Genomic DNA, 15,038 nt, shown 5'->3' with positions numbered 1-15,038 from the left:
GGGTAGGAAAATCTCCTGGTTTACATGAAAAGCCGAGACTACCTTGGGGAGAAAGGCTGGGTGCGGTCTCAGTTGCACCTTGTCCCGATGGAACACCGTATACGGGGGCTCTACCACGAGGGCCCGCAGTTCCGACACCCGTCTCGCCGAAGTGATGGCTACCAGGAATGCCATCTTCCAGGAGAGATAGAGGAGGGAACACGTAGCCAACAGCTCAAACGGGGGGGACATAAGTCGGGACAAAACGAGGTTTAGGTCCCAGAAGGGGGTGGGGGGGTGAATCTGGGGGTAAAGACGCTCCAGACCCTTAAGGAACCTAGTCACCATCGGGTGAGAGAAGACTGAACGGCCATCGCTACCCGGGTGGAAGGTGGAGACAGCTGCCAAATGAACCCGGAGAGATGACACCGCCAGGCCTTGCTGCTTAAGGGACCAAAGGTAATTGAGGATGTTAGGGATGGAAACCTCGGTGGGGGGGAAGTGCCATTCCGTGCACCAGCACGTAAAACGCTTCCACTTGGCCGAGTACGTCGCCCTCATAGAAGGCTTCCTACTTCCCAGGAGCACCTGCCTCACCGGGGCAGAGCAATGCATTTCAGACCTGGTCAGCCACTCAGGAGCCACGCTGTGAGGTGTAGTGACTGAAGGTCCGGGTGACGGAGCCGACCGTGGTCCTGTATGATCAGGTCCAGGTGAAGCGGCAGGGGGACAGGGTCGGCTACCGACAGGTCCAGCAACATGGAGAACCAATGCTGCCGGGGCCATGCCGGAGTGATCAGGATCAAGCGGGCCCTGTCCCTGCGCACCTTCAGAAGGACCTTGTGGATTAACGGAAATGGAGGGAACGCGTAGAACAGGTGTGTCGCCCATGGGATACGAAAAGCGTCTGCAACCGAGCCCGGTTTGAGACCTTGAAAAGAGCAGAACACCGGGCATCTCCTGTTCCTGCGGGACGCGAAGAGGTCCATCTGGGACATCCCTACCTCCGGAAGAGTGCAAGAGCGACGTCCGGGCGAAGGGACCAATCGTGGGAGAGGAAGGACCTGCTCAGACGATCCGCCAGCGTGTTCCGAACCCCCGGGAGAAAGGATGCAACTAGGTGAATGGAGTGGGCTATGCAGAAGTCCCACAGCCTCATGGCCTCCCAACACAGAGGAGGAGACCTCGTGCCACCCTGCTTGTTTATATAGTACACCGTCGTTGTGTTGTCGGTGAAAACCGAAACACAGCGACCCTGGAGCTGCTGATGGAATGTTTGACAAGCAAGGCGGACAGCCCTCAATTCCCTCACGTTGATGTGGAGGACTAGCTCGGGAGGGGACCAGCGGCCTTGGGTCCGCAGAGTTCCGAGATGAGCTCCCCAGCCCAAGTCTGATGCGTCCGTAGTTAGGGACACCGAGGGCTGGAGCGGATGGAATGGGAGCCCCGCACACACCACGGACTGGTCCATCCACCAATGGAAGGAGTGAAGGACGTCCTGAGGAATTGTGACAAATCGCATCCAAAGGACGCCTGGCCGGATGGAGCTGAGCAATGAGCCAGGATTGGAGGGGTCTGAGGCGGAGCTGTGCGTACGCCGTGACGAACGTGCAGGCTGCCATGTGGCCCAAGAGAGTCAGGCAAGTGCGGATTGAGTTCAGCGGTGCTGCTAGCAACCTGTGGATGATGGTTGTCAAAGCCTGGAACCTCGACAAAGGCAGAATGGCTCTGGCCAGAGTGGAGTCCAGAATGGCTCCAATAAACTGTATCCTCTGAGCAGGGGGTTAGAGTCGACTTCTCGGCATTGAGCATCAAGCCCAAGTTTACGAAGAGTCTCCTGACCCTGCGGACATGATCGAGGACTCACTCCTCTGAGGGTCCCCGGATGAGCCAGTCATCGAGGTAGGGGAATACATGCACGCGACTGCGGCAAAGGTGGGCGACGACTACAGCCATGCACTTGGTAAACACTCTCGGGGCCGTAGAGAGGCCGAACGGGAGGACCGTAAATTGATAGTGACGACCGCTGACAACGAACCGAAGGAACCTCCGGTGGGGTGGGAAGATGGCTATATGGAAGTAAGCGTCCTGCATGTCGAGGGCGGCGTACCAGTCTCCGGGATCCAGGGAAGGGAATGGTCCCCAAGGATACCATACGAACTTCAACTTCACCAGGTATTTGTTTGAGCTCTCGCAGGTCGAGGATAGGCCTGAGGCCTCCCTGGCCTTGGGATTAGAAATAGCGGGAATAGTAACCCTTGCCCTTTTCGCTCTCTGGAACCTCCTCTATGGCCCCTTTGTCGAGGAGCATGTTCGCACCTCCTGTAGGAGGAGTGGTGCTCGTGAGAAGGGTCCCTGAAGAGGGACGAGGGGGGGCGGTGAGGGCGGAATGAAGCAAACTGTAGATGGTATCCAAGCTGCAACGTGTGCGGAGGACCCAACGGGTCCGAAGTAAGCTGGGACCATAGCCGCTGGAGGAAGAAACGAAAGACGGTTGGAGAAAGGAGGAGATGGATCCGTAGGAGGAACTGGTATACAGCGCCCTCGGCGCACCTTCAAAAATGAGGGCTTCGGGCGGAGGAAGGCTTGAGGAACCTTTGGTTCTGTCCTCCCTGATGCCGATTGCCTACGCCGGCCATTTCTATTGCCGCCGCCGCCCCCCCCGGCGAAAGTCCCCTGTTCTTTGCCTGGGCTGCGGGTAAGCCTGTGCTGTTGTTGAGGCCTGAAAGGGCCTGCGTTGGGTGACCGGCGTGATGCATCCCCAAGGCACGCATAATGACCCTACTTATCTTTAAGGCTTTGCAGCGAGGGTCAGTCTTGTCCGAAAATCAGGCCCTGGCCCTCAAACGGAAGGTCCCTGGATGGTGTATTGGAGTTCCGGAGGAAAGGCCAGAGACCTGTAGCCAAGAGATGGGGCACATCGTAGGTAACGCCGGAGGCCAGAGTTCTGGCGGCCGAGTCTGCCAGTGTCCAAAGCTGCCTGCAGGGAAGGTTCTTGCGAAACCTTCTTCCCTCGTCATCAATGAGCGGAGAGAACTCTTGGATGAGCGTCCTGCGGGAGCAGCTCTTTAAATTTGTCCCCGCCACCCAGGTGTTATAGTGTAACGGCGCTGAGAAGAGCTTGCTGGTGGACACCCGCAGCTGCAAGGCACCTGCAGAATAGACCTCCCAGCCAAGCAGGTCCATACGCCTCGCTTCTTTACGACTTGGGGGCCGGGGCTTGTTGACCCATGGCGCTCCCACTCTCGTTCACAGACTGGACGACGAGGGAAACAACGGGGCGGGTGAACATACAATATTCATAGCCCTTTGAGGGCGACCATGTATTTGCGTCCACGCCGCGCGAGCAGCGGGGGAACGAGGGAAGCCGGGACTGCCAGATGGCGTGGCATTGGCTTGAATGGTCCGAATGAAGGGAAGGGCGACACGAGTGGCGCATCTGCCGACAGTATGCTTACTACTGGGTCCTCAACCTCGGAGACCTTCCTCAGCCTTGTAAATTCATGCGTTCTGCGCTACGCGCCTGAGGAGGTCCTGGTGTCGCCCTGAGGTCAAGTGGAGGGGAGACTGAGTGGAATGTCGTCCCCGCACTGCCTCATCCGGGAGGAAGACGAGGAGAGACCTGGCAGGAGTGGATCCATCGGCTGCTCCGTCTGGAACTGCATCCGGGCTCTGGTGGGTGCTCAGGGTCCTGAGGCTGAGATGACCTCTCCTCTCTAGGGGACGGAGGAGGACGTGAAGAGGTGGCCTCCGGAGCCCTGTGTTCGGAGGCGGACGAACGCGGAGGGATTTGCTGAGGGCCCTGGGCCTGGTGGTACGCCCAGGGGGTCCAGAACCCCTACTGCTGAGGGCCATGCTCCTGCTGGGTCTTGGAAAACAGAGCAGCAGGTCTGTCAGCGTCTAGGTATGGGCTGTCCGCTCGCGAAGAGACTGATGTCTGCCACGGAGGCGCTGAACGCTAGTGGTACTGGTCCCGTACTCCTGACAGCGAAGACCTCCTCGGTGCCGGAGATCGGTGCCGTGAGCCATAGCGGTGCCGCGATCGAGAACGGGACCTGCCACCAGCCCGGTGCCGGGAGGTCGACCTGAATCTGGATCGCCAACGGTGAGAACGGCTCCTCAAGTCGCGGTGCCGGTAACGATGGCTGGAGCCGGAGCGGTGCCGGGCGTATCGGGACCGGCGTGAAGATGACCTACGCCGCGAGTACGACCGGTACCACCGCAGAGAGCGGTGCCGGGACTGCGAGCGGCGTCTTGAGCGAGACCTCTCTCGGGACTGGGAGCGGTGCCGGGATCTTGACTGTGATTGGTGCCGACCCGGGGAATCCAGGGACGGTGCTCGCATGGTCATCGGCTTGCCCTGTGATTGAAGAACCCGCACCGGCGGTGCCGGGAGTTGGGGCAGCGCAGGCTCTGTCAACGCAATGAGGTCCCTGGCCGAGGAGAATGTCTCGGGCGTAGAGGGGACCACCAGCTCGACCCCAGATCTTAGCGGGGAGCTGGGAGGGACCGGACTCGACGGACCTCCTGGGCCCGGAGTTGACGAAATCCCTGGCCCGGACGCTGCAGCCGGAGTCGGTGCCGGGCGCTCCGTCCGAGCCTGCTTAGCGGTGGAGGACGCTGACGGTCTTTTCCCCAGGCCCAGTGCCGGAGAAGGTCGGTGCCGCGGCGTTTTCACGGGCATGGAGTGGTCCAGTGCCAAAGCTGAGGCGGCACTCGGTGCCGAGGAGGAAGGGTTAAGCGCCACTTCCATCAGGAGAGTCTTTAGGCGCTGATCCCGCTCCTTTTTGGTTCTCGGTCTGAAGGCCTTACAAATCCGGCACTTCTTCGGAGATGTGCGATTCCCCAAGGCACTTCAGGCAGGCGTCGTGGGATCGCTAGTGGGCATCGAGCTTCTTGCAGGCTGAGCACGGTTGAACCCTGGCGAACCAGGCATGAGCCCGGCAGCCGGGCACGGGGAAGGGTTAGAACCCAAGCCCGCTAACTATATACAACAAGAACTATTATCTACAACTATTCTATACTTTACAACTATAACTACTATAACTAGAACTAGAAAAAACGACGAACAAGGAGAAGCTAGGGACGTGGAGGACAGCTATGCCGCGCTCCACAGTCCAACGACCGACACGGCGGTAAGAAGGAACTGAGGAGCGGACGGGCCGGCAGGGGTATATATTAGCCGCCATGGTGGCGCCACTCTAGGGGGCGACCTGCCAGCCCGCTGGAGTTGCTAGGGTAAAAGTCTTCCGACGAGCGTACACCTACTGGAATGGATATGAGCAATCACTCGAAGAAGAACCCAGAGTTGTCATTGCAAGGGTCTCTGGATGTATCTCCTGCTGAGAATTTCCTCCTCATGGTGAGCCTCAAGGAAGGGAGACCAGAAAGTAGAAGAACTTTGTATAGATGCCTCAGTCAGATGAGGTGTCATCCCCACGTCCATCTGAGGGGCAAGTGGTGCCAATACAAGTGGTCGAATTAGTGCTGGGCCAGGGGGAGGGACCTGAACCTTCATTGCTATTGAGGTTTCACAGGTGGTTACATGGTGAAGAGGATGTGCCAGTACTGGCTGGAAAGCTCTCTCAGTACCCTCAAAGAGCTTGCATGGAGGCTGTGTCGGTACCAGAGGACATGTTGCCATTGAAGGCTGTAGAGACAGAGGATAAGTAGGCTCTCTGGTAGAAAGTCTCTCTCAGTACCAGTCAGCAGCAGCGATTCAGGCTCTTCTAGGGTTCAAAGGTCCTCGCAGAATAGGAGGCTGGACAGCAGTGAGGACTCTGGATAAGAACTTCTGGAGTGTCTTGTGTAACACTGGAAAAGGTACCAAAGTACAATTGGTACATGACGACGATTTCGGCTAGGCTCAGGAGTCCCTATGTTTAGGAGGGACTGAACCTGGTGCCAATGTCAGTGCTGCTTTAGGTGGCTTGTCAGTATGCAGCTTCTCCGCTGGTGCCATGGGATCAGTGCTGGAGGGAATGGGAGCGTCAGTGGTACCCACATTGGGACACAAAGTCCCCAGAGGCCAAGATCAAGGCTGACTTTCCCCTTCTCTTATCTCGTTCCGGAGAATAGGATCCTTTTAATTTGAGGGTGTGGATGGTACCGTAGGACCCCCAGAGTCTTTGCTTACTACCAGAGCAGAGGTGGTCAGTGGATCCAATGTACAGGAGAGTGACTCAAACCCCGCAGGTCTCAGGGGGCACTCCATCAAGAGGAGTTTTGTACTCCTTCAATTTCTTAGATCTGCTCGTAAATGCTGAGCAGTTCTTACATTTGGAGGGGACGTAAGTGGAGGCAGCTTGAATGTCCATGGCAGGTCTGCAGGGTTTGAAGCCCAGGATCTTAGCCATAACCCATACTCAAGGCAGCAGTTCGAGGCCTGAGGGAAAAAAACAAAAACAAAGGCCCAGATGGGGCAAAGAAAGAAGGGAAAGGACCCCCCCACACACACACAAAAAAAGTACAAACTGTGCTAAACAACAGAAAACATAATTAAAATAATGTAAGTAAAGGAAAACACTAGAGAACAAGGAAAAATAAGCAAGAAGCGCTGCAAGCCGCATTGCTAGGTAATGAACAGAGCGACACTCCACCTCAAGTTACAGGTGATTGATAAGATGCTAGAGTGGCGGTGGGTGCACCCCACCCTATATGTCCTCATACCGGAGCACAAGGACATCTAGGGTGCAGGCATGGACCGATGGACACTGCTAATGAAAATCTGCTATCAAGAGTGCCTGGGTACGTGCACAACCTGGTGCAGAGCACCCATCGGGACACTACCCAAAGAAGAATCACTTGAAAAACACACCCTATAAAACAAACTTTCAATAGCTTTTACTTACATTTCAGTGGCTATGAATCCGGTGAGCTCAGACAGGAAAAGAAACAGTATGAAGAGACAGCAGCAGACAGAAACTGGAAGAGATAGGTGTTGGGGGAAGGTTAGTTTAAAAAACCGTCACAAGATTTTGATTTTCATACACGCACCAGTTTGCCACTGGTTCCCCCATCCCCTATTACTCTGCCCCTTAGGCATAGGTGGGAGCTACCACCCTGTTCAGGAGCATCAATTCAGGCTATGTCGGCAGAATATGATGGCATCAGTAGGAAGCATGGTCTGGAATCTCAGCTCTGAATCAGAATGAAGATTCCTGATCAGTGCCTCTATTCTGAGGGCAACTTCCAGCCCTAGATGTAATATCCACCCTCCACCCCACCTTTGACTCCCATTTTCTTCATCCTACAGCCCCCACTACTGGCAGCCAACCCTCCCTCTGGAAAGACTGCTCCATTACATGCCTTCTTCAAAGCACTTGCCAATGACAGAAGGGCAAGAGAATCTCCCGCATGGGGTTCCCCACACTATTATAGCACTATCAAGTCACTGTCAAAGGCAGGTTCACAGATCCGATGAGTCAATGGTCTGAGACTGTGGGAGATGGAGATAACAGATTAGATGAGCTAAACCCCTACACCACCCAGTGCATCAACTCTACAATGACGGAAGATTCCCAGTAATCCAGAGAACAAGAGGCCTACAGTGACTCTGACAGCAGATCTCTCAACAGGCCAGTGGTGTATATTTTCTCTCCTAACCTAGCATGTATTCAGTTCAGAAGATATCTCATGGGGAGCCAAAAGAAGCAACCCTCCCTCTGTAGCTTGTGTATTATTAACTGTTCCTTACCAGGACACTGCTCAGCACACTGTGCAAGCAGTCAGCCTCATGTGATAGTTACAGAGCCACTAACTCACAGTGGGGAGGAGTGGGGGATGGAGGGGTGGGGGGAATGGGAGGAAAAAAGAGACTCAGGAGGGTAAGCGAGCCTGTAAGTGCTTGGAGAGTAGTAGGGAAGTGGAAAGGGGACACAGTGATGCGGCAACCACGGTCCGGACCTGGCTGGGATTTACATTTGTATTAAACAAACAAACATTCTCCACATTCCGGCTCCAGAGTGAATCACCACAAAGGAGTAGTTCAGGAAATGGCATGTAATCACAGAGGAACAATGAGAGCATTATGACCCCAGCTCACACTACCTCAGTCCCTGGGAGTAACACTCCATGGAGTAGGATCCCACCCATCAGTCCTACCAGCGTCTCAGTGACTGAGCATTCCATGGTAATGACCACCTCACCCCAAAAACACAACCACTGAGTACAGAGGACTGAGAACCATGTAGGGTGACTGTTCCCCTCAACTTTATTCCACTTGGCTGATACAGCCTCAATTTCATTTCCATTCCCTCAGGAGACTCCCAGAATGGTTATCTGACGAGGGAAGGGGCTGTAGCCACCATTGCTGTTCAAGACTGAGGTGAAGTTTGGAGCCAAGGAGAGGAAAAAGGAGATAGTTGAGGCAAAATACCAAGACGGAGTCCAGATGTCTCAAAGCTTTGTGCCTCATCCTTCCAATCCATCAGCCCTACAACTCTGTGGAAAGGCAAATTCCTGCCTTGCTTCCCCCTTCCTCAGTTGTGTCATCTCAGAGCTCGCTCACTCTCTAGCAGGCGGAAGGATTAACAGAGACGCCAAAAGCCATTAAATGGGTCATTCTTTAAACAGGAAAAAGAAAGAGGAAAGGAAAACTAAGCCTGAGAATAGTAGGAAGATGGGAAAGGGAGGAGAGACTTTAAGGGAAACCTTCACGGATGCGTGCACACAGTTCCTTCCATCTCTGTGCCTTTGGCAGGGAGAAGAATTCAACATTTCACTGCTACCCCAGGAAGCCTCTAGCCTGGTGCACAACAATGGGTGTTAGGAGGGGAAGCTTTTACCTAGAGCACCAAGGGAAATTCCTAGGAGAAGTACTGGGAGACCTTTGTTCATACCTAACTGAACCAGCACAAACTGGTTGGTCAGGATGCTTCTTATTCATAAGCAACCAAACAGCAGGGAGGTCAGGTCAGTGATAGGGCCCCAAGTCCTTGGCAGTACACACAGGAAGTCTCTATTGCACATACTGCACACAGCACATCAGTCAGAATTTTAAACAAATAAACCCTTTGCACTGAAATCACAATGATAGACTGGTAAAATCACCTGCCACCCGCTACTTACATGACTGTCTTCCTCAATTCCCTTCACAGGCTTCCCCTTCTCTTCCACATCCCATTCAAGACTCTTGTCTTCCTATAAAGCTCCTCCACAACACCCTGCCTGGTTCTTTCTCTGCTCTCATTCCCTCTTACTTGAACCCTAACCTGCTCTCTGCAACACTCCTTTTGTAAGTATCTTTCACTTCCACTTTCACACCTTCTTCTGTGCCATTATCTTTGGAACACTTTACCTTCCCCCTTCCAGATACCCAAAACATCTGTCCTCTCGCAAATCTTCCCTTCAAACCTGCTCCTCCACTGAAGATTTGTAGCACTAAACAAATAAAGCAGAGGTAAATTGTACTGGCCTAAGTTTTTAAACATAATTAGTGAGTCTGGGTGCCCAGCCTGAGCTACCTTGCAGGGGCCTGATTTTTAGAGGACAAGTGCTCAGCACTTCCTGAAAAATCACACGGCTGAAGTTGCGCACCCAAAAATCACTAAGTCACTTCTGAACATTTGGGCTACTATATAATTACACACATGCATGCTGTTTGGAAATGGGACCTTCCTCTGAACACTTTGTTTACCTGAACTGTATTGTCTGTCTAATTTATAATGGAAGCCTTACAGGCATAGAACATAAGTTCCTCCATACTTGCAGAATACGAAGCACACAGAATACTCCCATAATTAAGGCCTGCACAATTTACTTCAGTCAGTTATTTAACAAGGGAATCCTTTATCTGCCTCTACATCAATGTGCAATTCCCTAGATCACACATTTGTTATGCTTGGAATAGTAGTTAAAAGTTTAGAGGCAGATTAAGAAGCTAGCTGCTTTATTACAGTAGTTAATTCAATTGCGGGAGCATGCATACTGCAGTGTTCCCCCAGAGCTGTCAAGAACCAGCTCTGACCTGTTGTCACAGAACCAGGGATTTGGAGCAATCAAATTTTTGAATTGCTCCGTTCCAGCTCCGCTCTAGATCCAGGAGAAAACCTACTGGTTCACGCTCTAGTTCCGGGCTCCACTCCAAAGACCTGCATAGAACTCTGCCTACAAAACTCCAGATATATTAAAGTTTAAAAGCAATACTAGCATTGAAACATACTGCTATTGGCTGACTAGAAAACTTAAGTAGAGCTGAGTGAGAAACTGTTTTCCCCTAAAAGTTTTAGTTGTTTTTTTTTAATTTCCATATTCAATTGAGATGAAGAGTCAAAGTCTCAAACGTTCACAAACCAAAAATGCAAAATAAAATTGGTTTGGGTCCAAATGTTTAGGTTTTGGTTATTCTTTTACTCTACTTCGCTTAATTTTTAAAACAAAACTGGTTTCAAAACAGAAAACTAATCTTTCATTTAGAAAATGTCAAAACAGACATTTTTTGATTATTTCCTAACTTTTTTCCAAAAGCTTTCAGTCAAGGAATTAGTTGAAACTAATCCTTTCTTCATGAGAAGTTTGGGTTTACACAAATTGTCATTTTTCAGCTAAAAAGCTGTCAAAAAAATTCCTGAGCAGCTCTAACCTGGAGGACAGGATGCTTGCTAAGCAACTTTTCAGCACTGTCTTTTTCAAGTTAACTCTTCTATATGTATCACATGCAACAAGCACCTCCACCTATGCACCCCAGTCCCTTTTTTCCATCCCCTTTTTTTAAAAGAATGATGACGTTCAAAGCAAAAGCAGATTAATGTTTAATTAACGAATGCAGATTGAGAACATAGATACATGTCTGTATTATGGCATACACCAACTGCAGGTATATGTCCAATTATATAAACCGCTAGGAAGTGCAAGGAGGGGCCAAGTCACAGCTGCCATGCAAGTCATAAGTGATATTTCATGATGTGTACTAAAACTCTAGCCTCCACACAGTACTGCTGTAGAACATTACCCAGTGTGTACAACACGTACATGTAAGCTATGCATCCACACCGACTGCTAAATCATAGGATTGGCAGAGTTGCTGTCTGAACCTGCAGACCCCATGACGATGTCAGGCAGCTCATGCCCATCCAAATACCAGCTGTCAGACTGCCCAGGCATGTGCTGCTGCAGTCAACATACCCAAATATGGCCAGTTTGTCACAGTGATACTTAGGTCTGCTGAAATGACTGTTCACTAGCACAACAGACACTGCAACAGAGGGAGGGAGACACTTAATGCCAACACAGGGACTTAATGGAGTGGCACATGTACTGTTCACTGGTTTAGAGGATAGAAAGTAAAAAGACTATTCAATGAAGGAGATTTTAATTGAGAACAATATGAGGGCCTGAAACTACTATATACAAATCATCTCCAGAAACTCTATGCACTGATAAAGGAGGCAGTGGGTGTTTAGGTTTTTCCAGCCCTCATCTCACCATATCTTAGTGGACTGCTCTAGTTCCTCCAGTACTAATGAAGTTTAGATTTATATTAATGTTTGTTTTTACCTGCGGTAGAAATGATTGCATTGTGAATCTCAGACACCTCTGTTGTATGCCGTACCCATTAAATCCCCTGTGATTGCAAAGCTGTGTGTCAGATTCTACCGCACCCCAATATTGGGTTTCTAGCGGTTAGTGACTGGCACTGCCCTGCAGGAGCACGGGTGTGATTCCCAGTCAGTGTCAAGGACCTTTCTCTTATTTATGAGACAGCAGGGATATAGTAAGCATTGACACTCTGCATGAATCAGGGGACTGCTGTTCAATGCTACATCCTACTGCTACTCAAGAGATTTCTAACATATGTCACAGAGCAGCTGGTTCTATTTAAAGAAGGAAATGGATGAGAAGGAGAAACAACTGTCTTATTTGTTTCTGGAAGGGAATATTTGAATGAATGAGAGCTCTTTGGCTAACACTGCGAGAGCAACCAGTGCTTTGGCACTATAGACCCCAAACAAACCTGTCCACCTCTGCCCCAGTATCTGAGGTGGTGCTTTAAACGTTTCTTCCTCCCTCTTAATTGTAATCAGCAGGTCCTCACTGCACTTCAGCTCCAACTTCAAGGTCACCCCAATTCAGAGCAGGTAGAGCAGCCTCTCAGCAGCAGCTTTCCACTTGTGACTCTGCTGAATTAGTGATGGCTAAGCATATGACACTGGTACTCTTCAGGGATCTACAGCCACATCAGCTGTCATTGGAAACTCATGGACTCTGGGTGCTCGCTTCTCCTCAGTGGGACTCAGGGAGGCTTCACCAACAGCAGCACTGTGGTTGTTTTCATCAGTGGGAATGTTGTAAAGTACTTCAGTGCAAGCACAGGCAAGTTGCAGGGCAGTACAGCAGCAGCCGCTTACTGTTCATGGACTGCTTGAGGAAGGAGATATCTGAGGAGGTTGTCAAACCCTCCCTCTATACCACTGCCAGAAGTGCCTGGTCCACACAGAATAATCAAAAGGTAGACAGACACCAAAGAAACCCATCAGCTGGCTCCTGAACATCCCCTGTGTTTTAATGTGCCCCTGCCCATCGTATCAAGATGGGCTACCACACTCCCATCAAGACAGGGATGGACTTCAGCACTTTCCATGTTGCATGCTTCTGTCTCCCAGAACCTGATCAGCTCAACATTCCCTAGTGCAGGCAGCACTGAGACACCAAACCTTCCAGTAAGCTGCCATAGTGAGAAGCAGCATTTTACAACTCAAAAGTGACTGTGGGAGTCTGGCTGACAAACATGTTTCTATTCCAGAAAGCTTCAGCACCATGTAAGTTCCCTTCCAGAGGCAACGCTGGACCAGTGCCTAGGCAGCAATTACATGGGACGTGCAGGAGTGTAAGCAATCAGCTGCTACAAACTGTTTTAGAACTTCAAGCAAGTTGGATGTTCAGAGATGCAACCATAGTCATTTAATCTATTCTAGTACCATAGTCCTTTCATTTATTCTAGTCCCCTGTAAAAATTCTTTATGGGGAATTAATCATCCAGCACACACACAATCCCCTAAATAAGATTATTACAACCCAAATCCCATAAAATATATATCACAAAATCCTGCTGTCCTGACAGGCTGCAAACTGGTACATTATACCCTAGGTAGGGCAGTTGACTTGTCTCACTCCTGAATTCCATTAAAAGCCTGCAAAGCTGGTTTTACAATCAAGAGAGTCACAGGCTGAGTCAGACAGGCAACCCATTGAGAAGGCTGTATACAGAGATCGCCACACACAGAGGTGCCAGCTGGCTTTGCATGTTGACCACCTGATTGCTATACGTTTTCCAATCCCTTCCACACCAGGAGGATGGCAGGCCGGAGATGTGAAGTGGTTAGAGAGGAAACTATCAAGTGAAAGGGAGGCTTGATAAGCCAGGTACAAGGAGAAATGAGTTAGTTGATCATTTTAGTAAGATTCCCAGCCTCCAAAGTTTTCCATGACAAACTTACTGCACTAATCAAATGTCACAGATCAGAGAGGGGCACACTATCCCAGCTCTAACAGAGTTTTTTAAAAGCTCCTTTTCAGGTGACACAGAGATAAGTGCACTACGGGACAAGCTTCCAAATGGAATCAAGATGAAGTGTGAGACTGTCATTTCCCAAATGGAAGGTAAGTTTTGGGGCCTCGACATACTAAGAGTCCCCTCCTAACAACAGATCTTAGGGGCCTCCAAACTTATCAACAGGTTCATGTAGACCTTACGGCTGTGCTTGTTGGGGAGAGGGGGTGTCTATACAAACTACTGTGCTGGCACATTCGGAATAATCTTAGCAGCTGCACCATGACTATAGGAGGGCAGGGTCAATGCTGGAGGAATTCAGATGTTTGGGAGAGCCAGAGAGGCATGGAGCCTCTGAAGAAAAATGGTTCAGTGGCACCAAATATTTGGTAAAATGTCTCATCCCGTCTTTGGTCAGGAGTCTCCCCAGCTCACACAGCCCTTCGCTTCACATTCTTCTGATTCACTATTACTGACTCAGTTCTATTCAGCGCCTGTCGCCACCGAGGGATATGACATCACTTGCGTCAGCAATGAATACAGAGCCACTAACCCAATCTCAGAGGGTGAGTGAATGGGGCACAACTACGTGATCAAAGGGAGTCAGTGTGAAACGGAACAGGAAAGCTGCATTAGGCATCTAATTACAAATTTGGCAGGATCAGCTAGATCTGTATTTACTACTCTATGCAGAGCACTCAGTGATAATGATGGTGTGAAATTACATTACTCAGTCAATCTGAAAAGGAGGAAGGAAGAAGAAAAGCCCAAGGCAAGAAATTTACATCAGTCAAAAACTATGCACAGATACATGGGGTGGGGAGTGGATTGTTATAGGTAGGGCCCTACCAAATTCATGGTCCATTTTGGTCAATTTCATGGTCATAGGATTTTTAAAATTGTATATTTCATGATTTCAGGTATTTAGATCTGAAATTACATGGTGTTGTAATTGTAGAGATCCTGACCCAAAAGCAGTGGGTGGCCAAGGTTATTATAGGGGAGACTGGGGAGATTGCAGTACTGCTACCCTTACTTCTGTGCTTCTGGAGGCAGTGCTGACATCAGAGCTGAGTGGCTGGAGAGCCACAGCTGCTGGCTGGGAGCCCAGCTCTGAAGGCAGAGCCGTCATCAGCCGCAGCGCAGAAGTAAGGATGGCATGGTATGGTATTGCCATCCTTACTTCTGCGCTGCTGCCTTCAGAGCTGGGCCCTTGGTCAGCAGCCACCACTCTCTCTGGCCACCCAGATCTGAAGGCAGCAGCAGAAATGTAAGGGTGGCAATACTGCAATCCCCCTAAAATAACTTTGTCACCCCCCTGCAACTCCCTTTTTGGTGAGGATCCCAACCTGAAAAACGCTGGTCTCCCCTGTGAAATCTGTACAGTATAGCATAAAAGCACACAAGAGACCAGATTTCAAGGAGGAAGATCAGCGTTTGTCAAATTGGGAGTCCTGACCCAAAAGGGAGTTGCACGGGGGTGTGGAAAAGTTATTGTAGGGGGATTGCAGTATTGTCACCCTTACTTCTCTGCTGCTGCCAGATTTCATGGGGGGAGGCCAGATTTCAC

General features: G+C 50.5%; 1 protein-coding gene across 4 annotated transcripts in view; it reads right to left on the bottom strand.

Moving 5' to 3' along the window:
* ERGIC1 (endoplasmic reticulum-golgi intermediate compartment 1) overlaps window positions 1-15,038 on the bottom strand; it is a 99,203-nt gene that overhangs the window by 49,948 nt on the left and 34,217 nt on the right. For all 4 annotated transcript variants that reach the window (XM_075068106.1, XM_075068105.1, XM_075068108.1 and 1 more), the window contains exon 3: window positions 6,831-6,903. In XM_075068106.1, coding sequence (XP_074924207.1) covers window positions 6,831-6,903 — 73 coding nt within the window. The remainder of the gene's footprint in view (window positions 1-6,830; window positions 6,904-15,038) is intronic.

This window comes from Chelonoidis abingdonii, chromosome 7, assembly GCF_003597395.2.
Source record: "Chelonoidis abingdonii isolate Lonesome George chromosome 7, CheloAbing_2.0, whole genome shotgun sequence".
NCBI classification, from domain to species: Eukaryota; Metazoa; Chordata; order Testudines; family Testudinidae; genus Chelonoidis; species Chelonoidis abingdonii.
The sequence above is the reverse complement of the archived record's forward strand: the minus strand, read 5'-3'. Positions and strand labels throughout refer to the sequence as shown.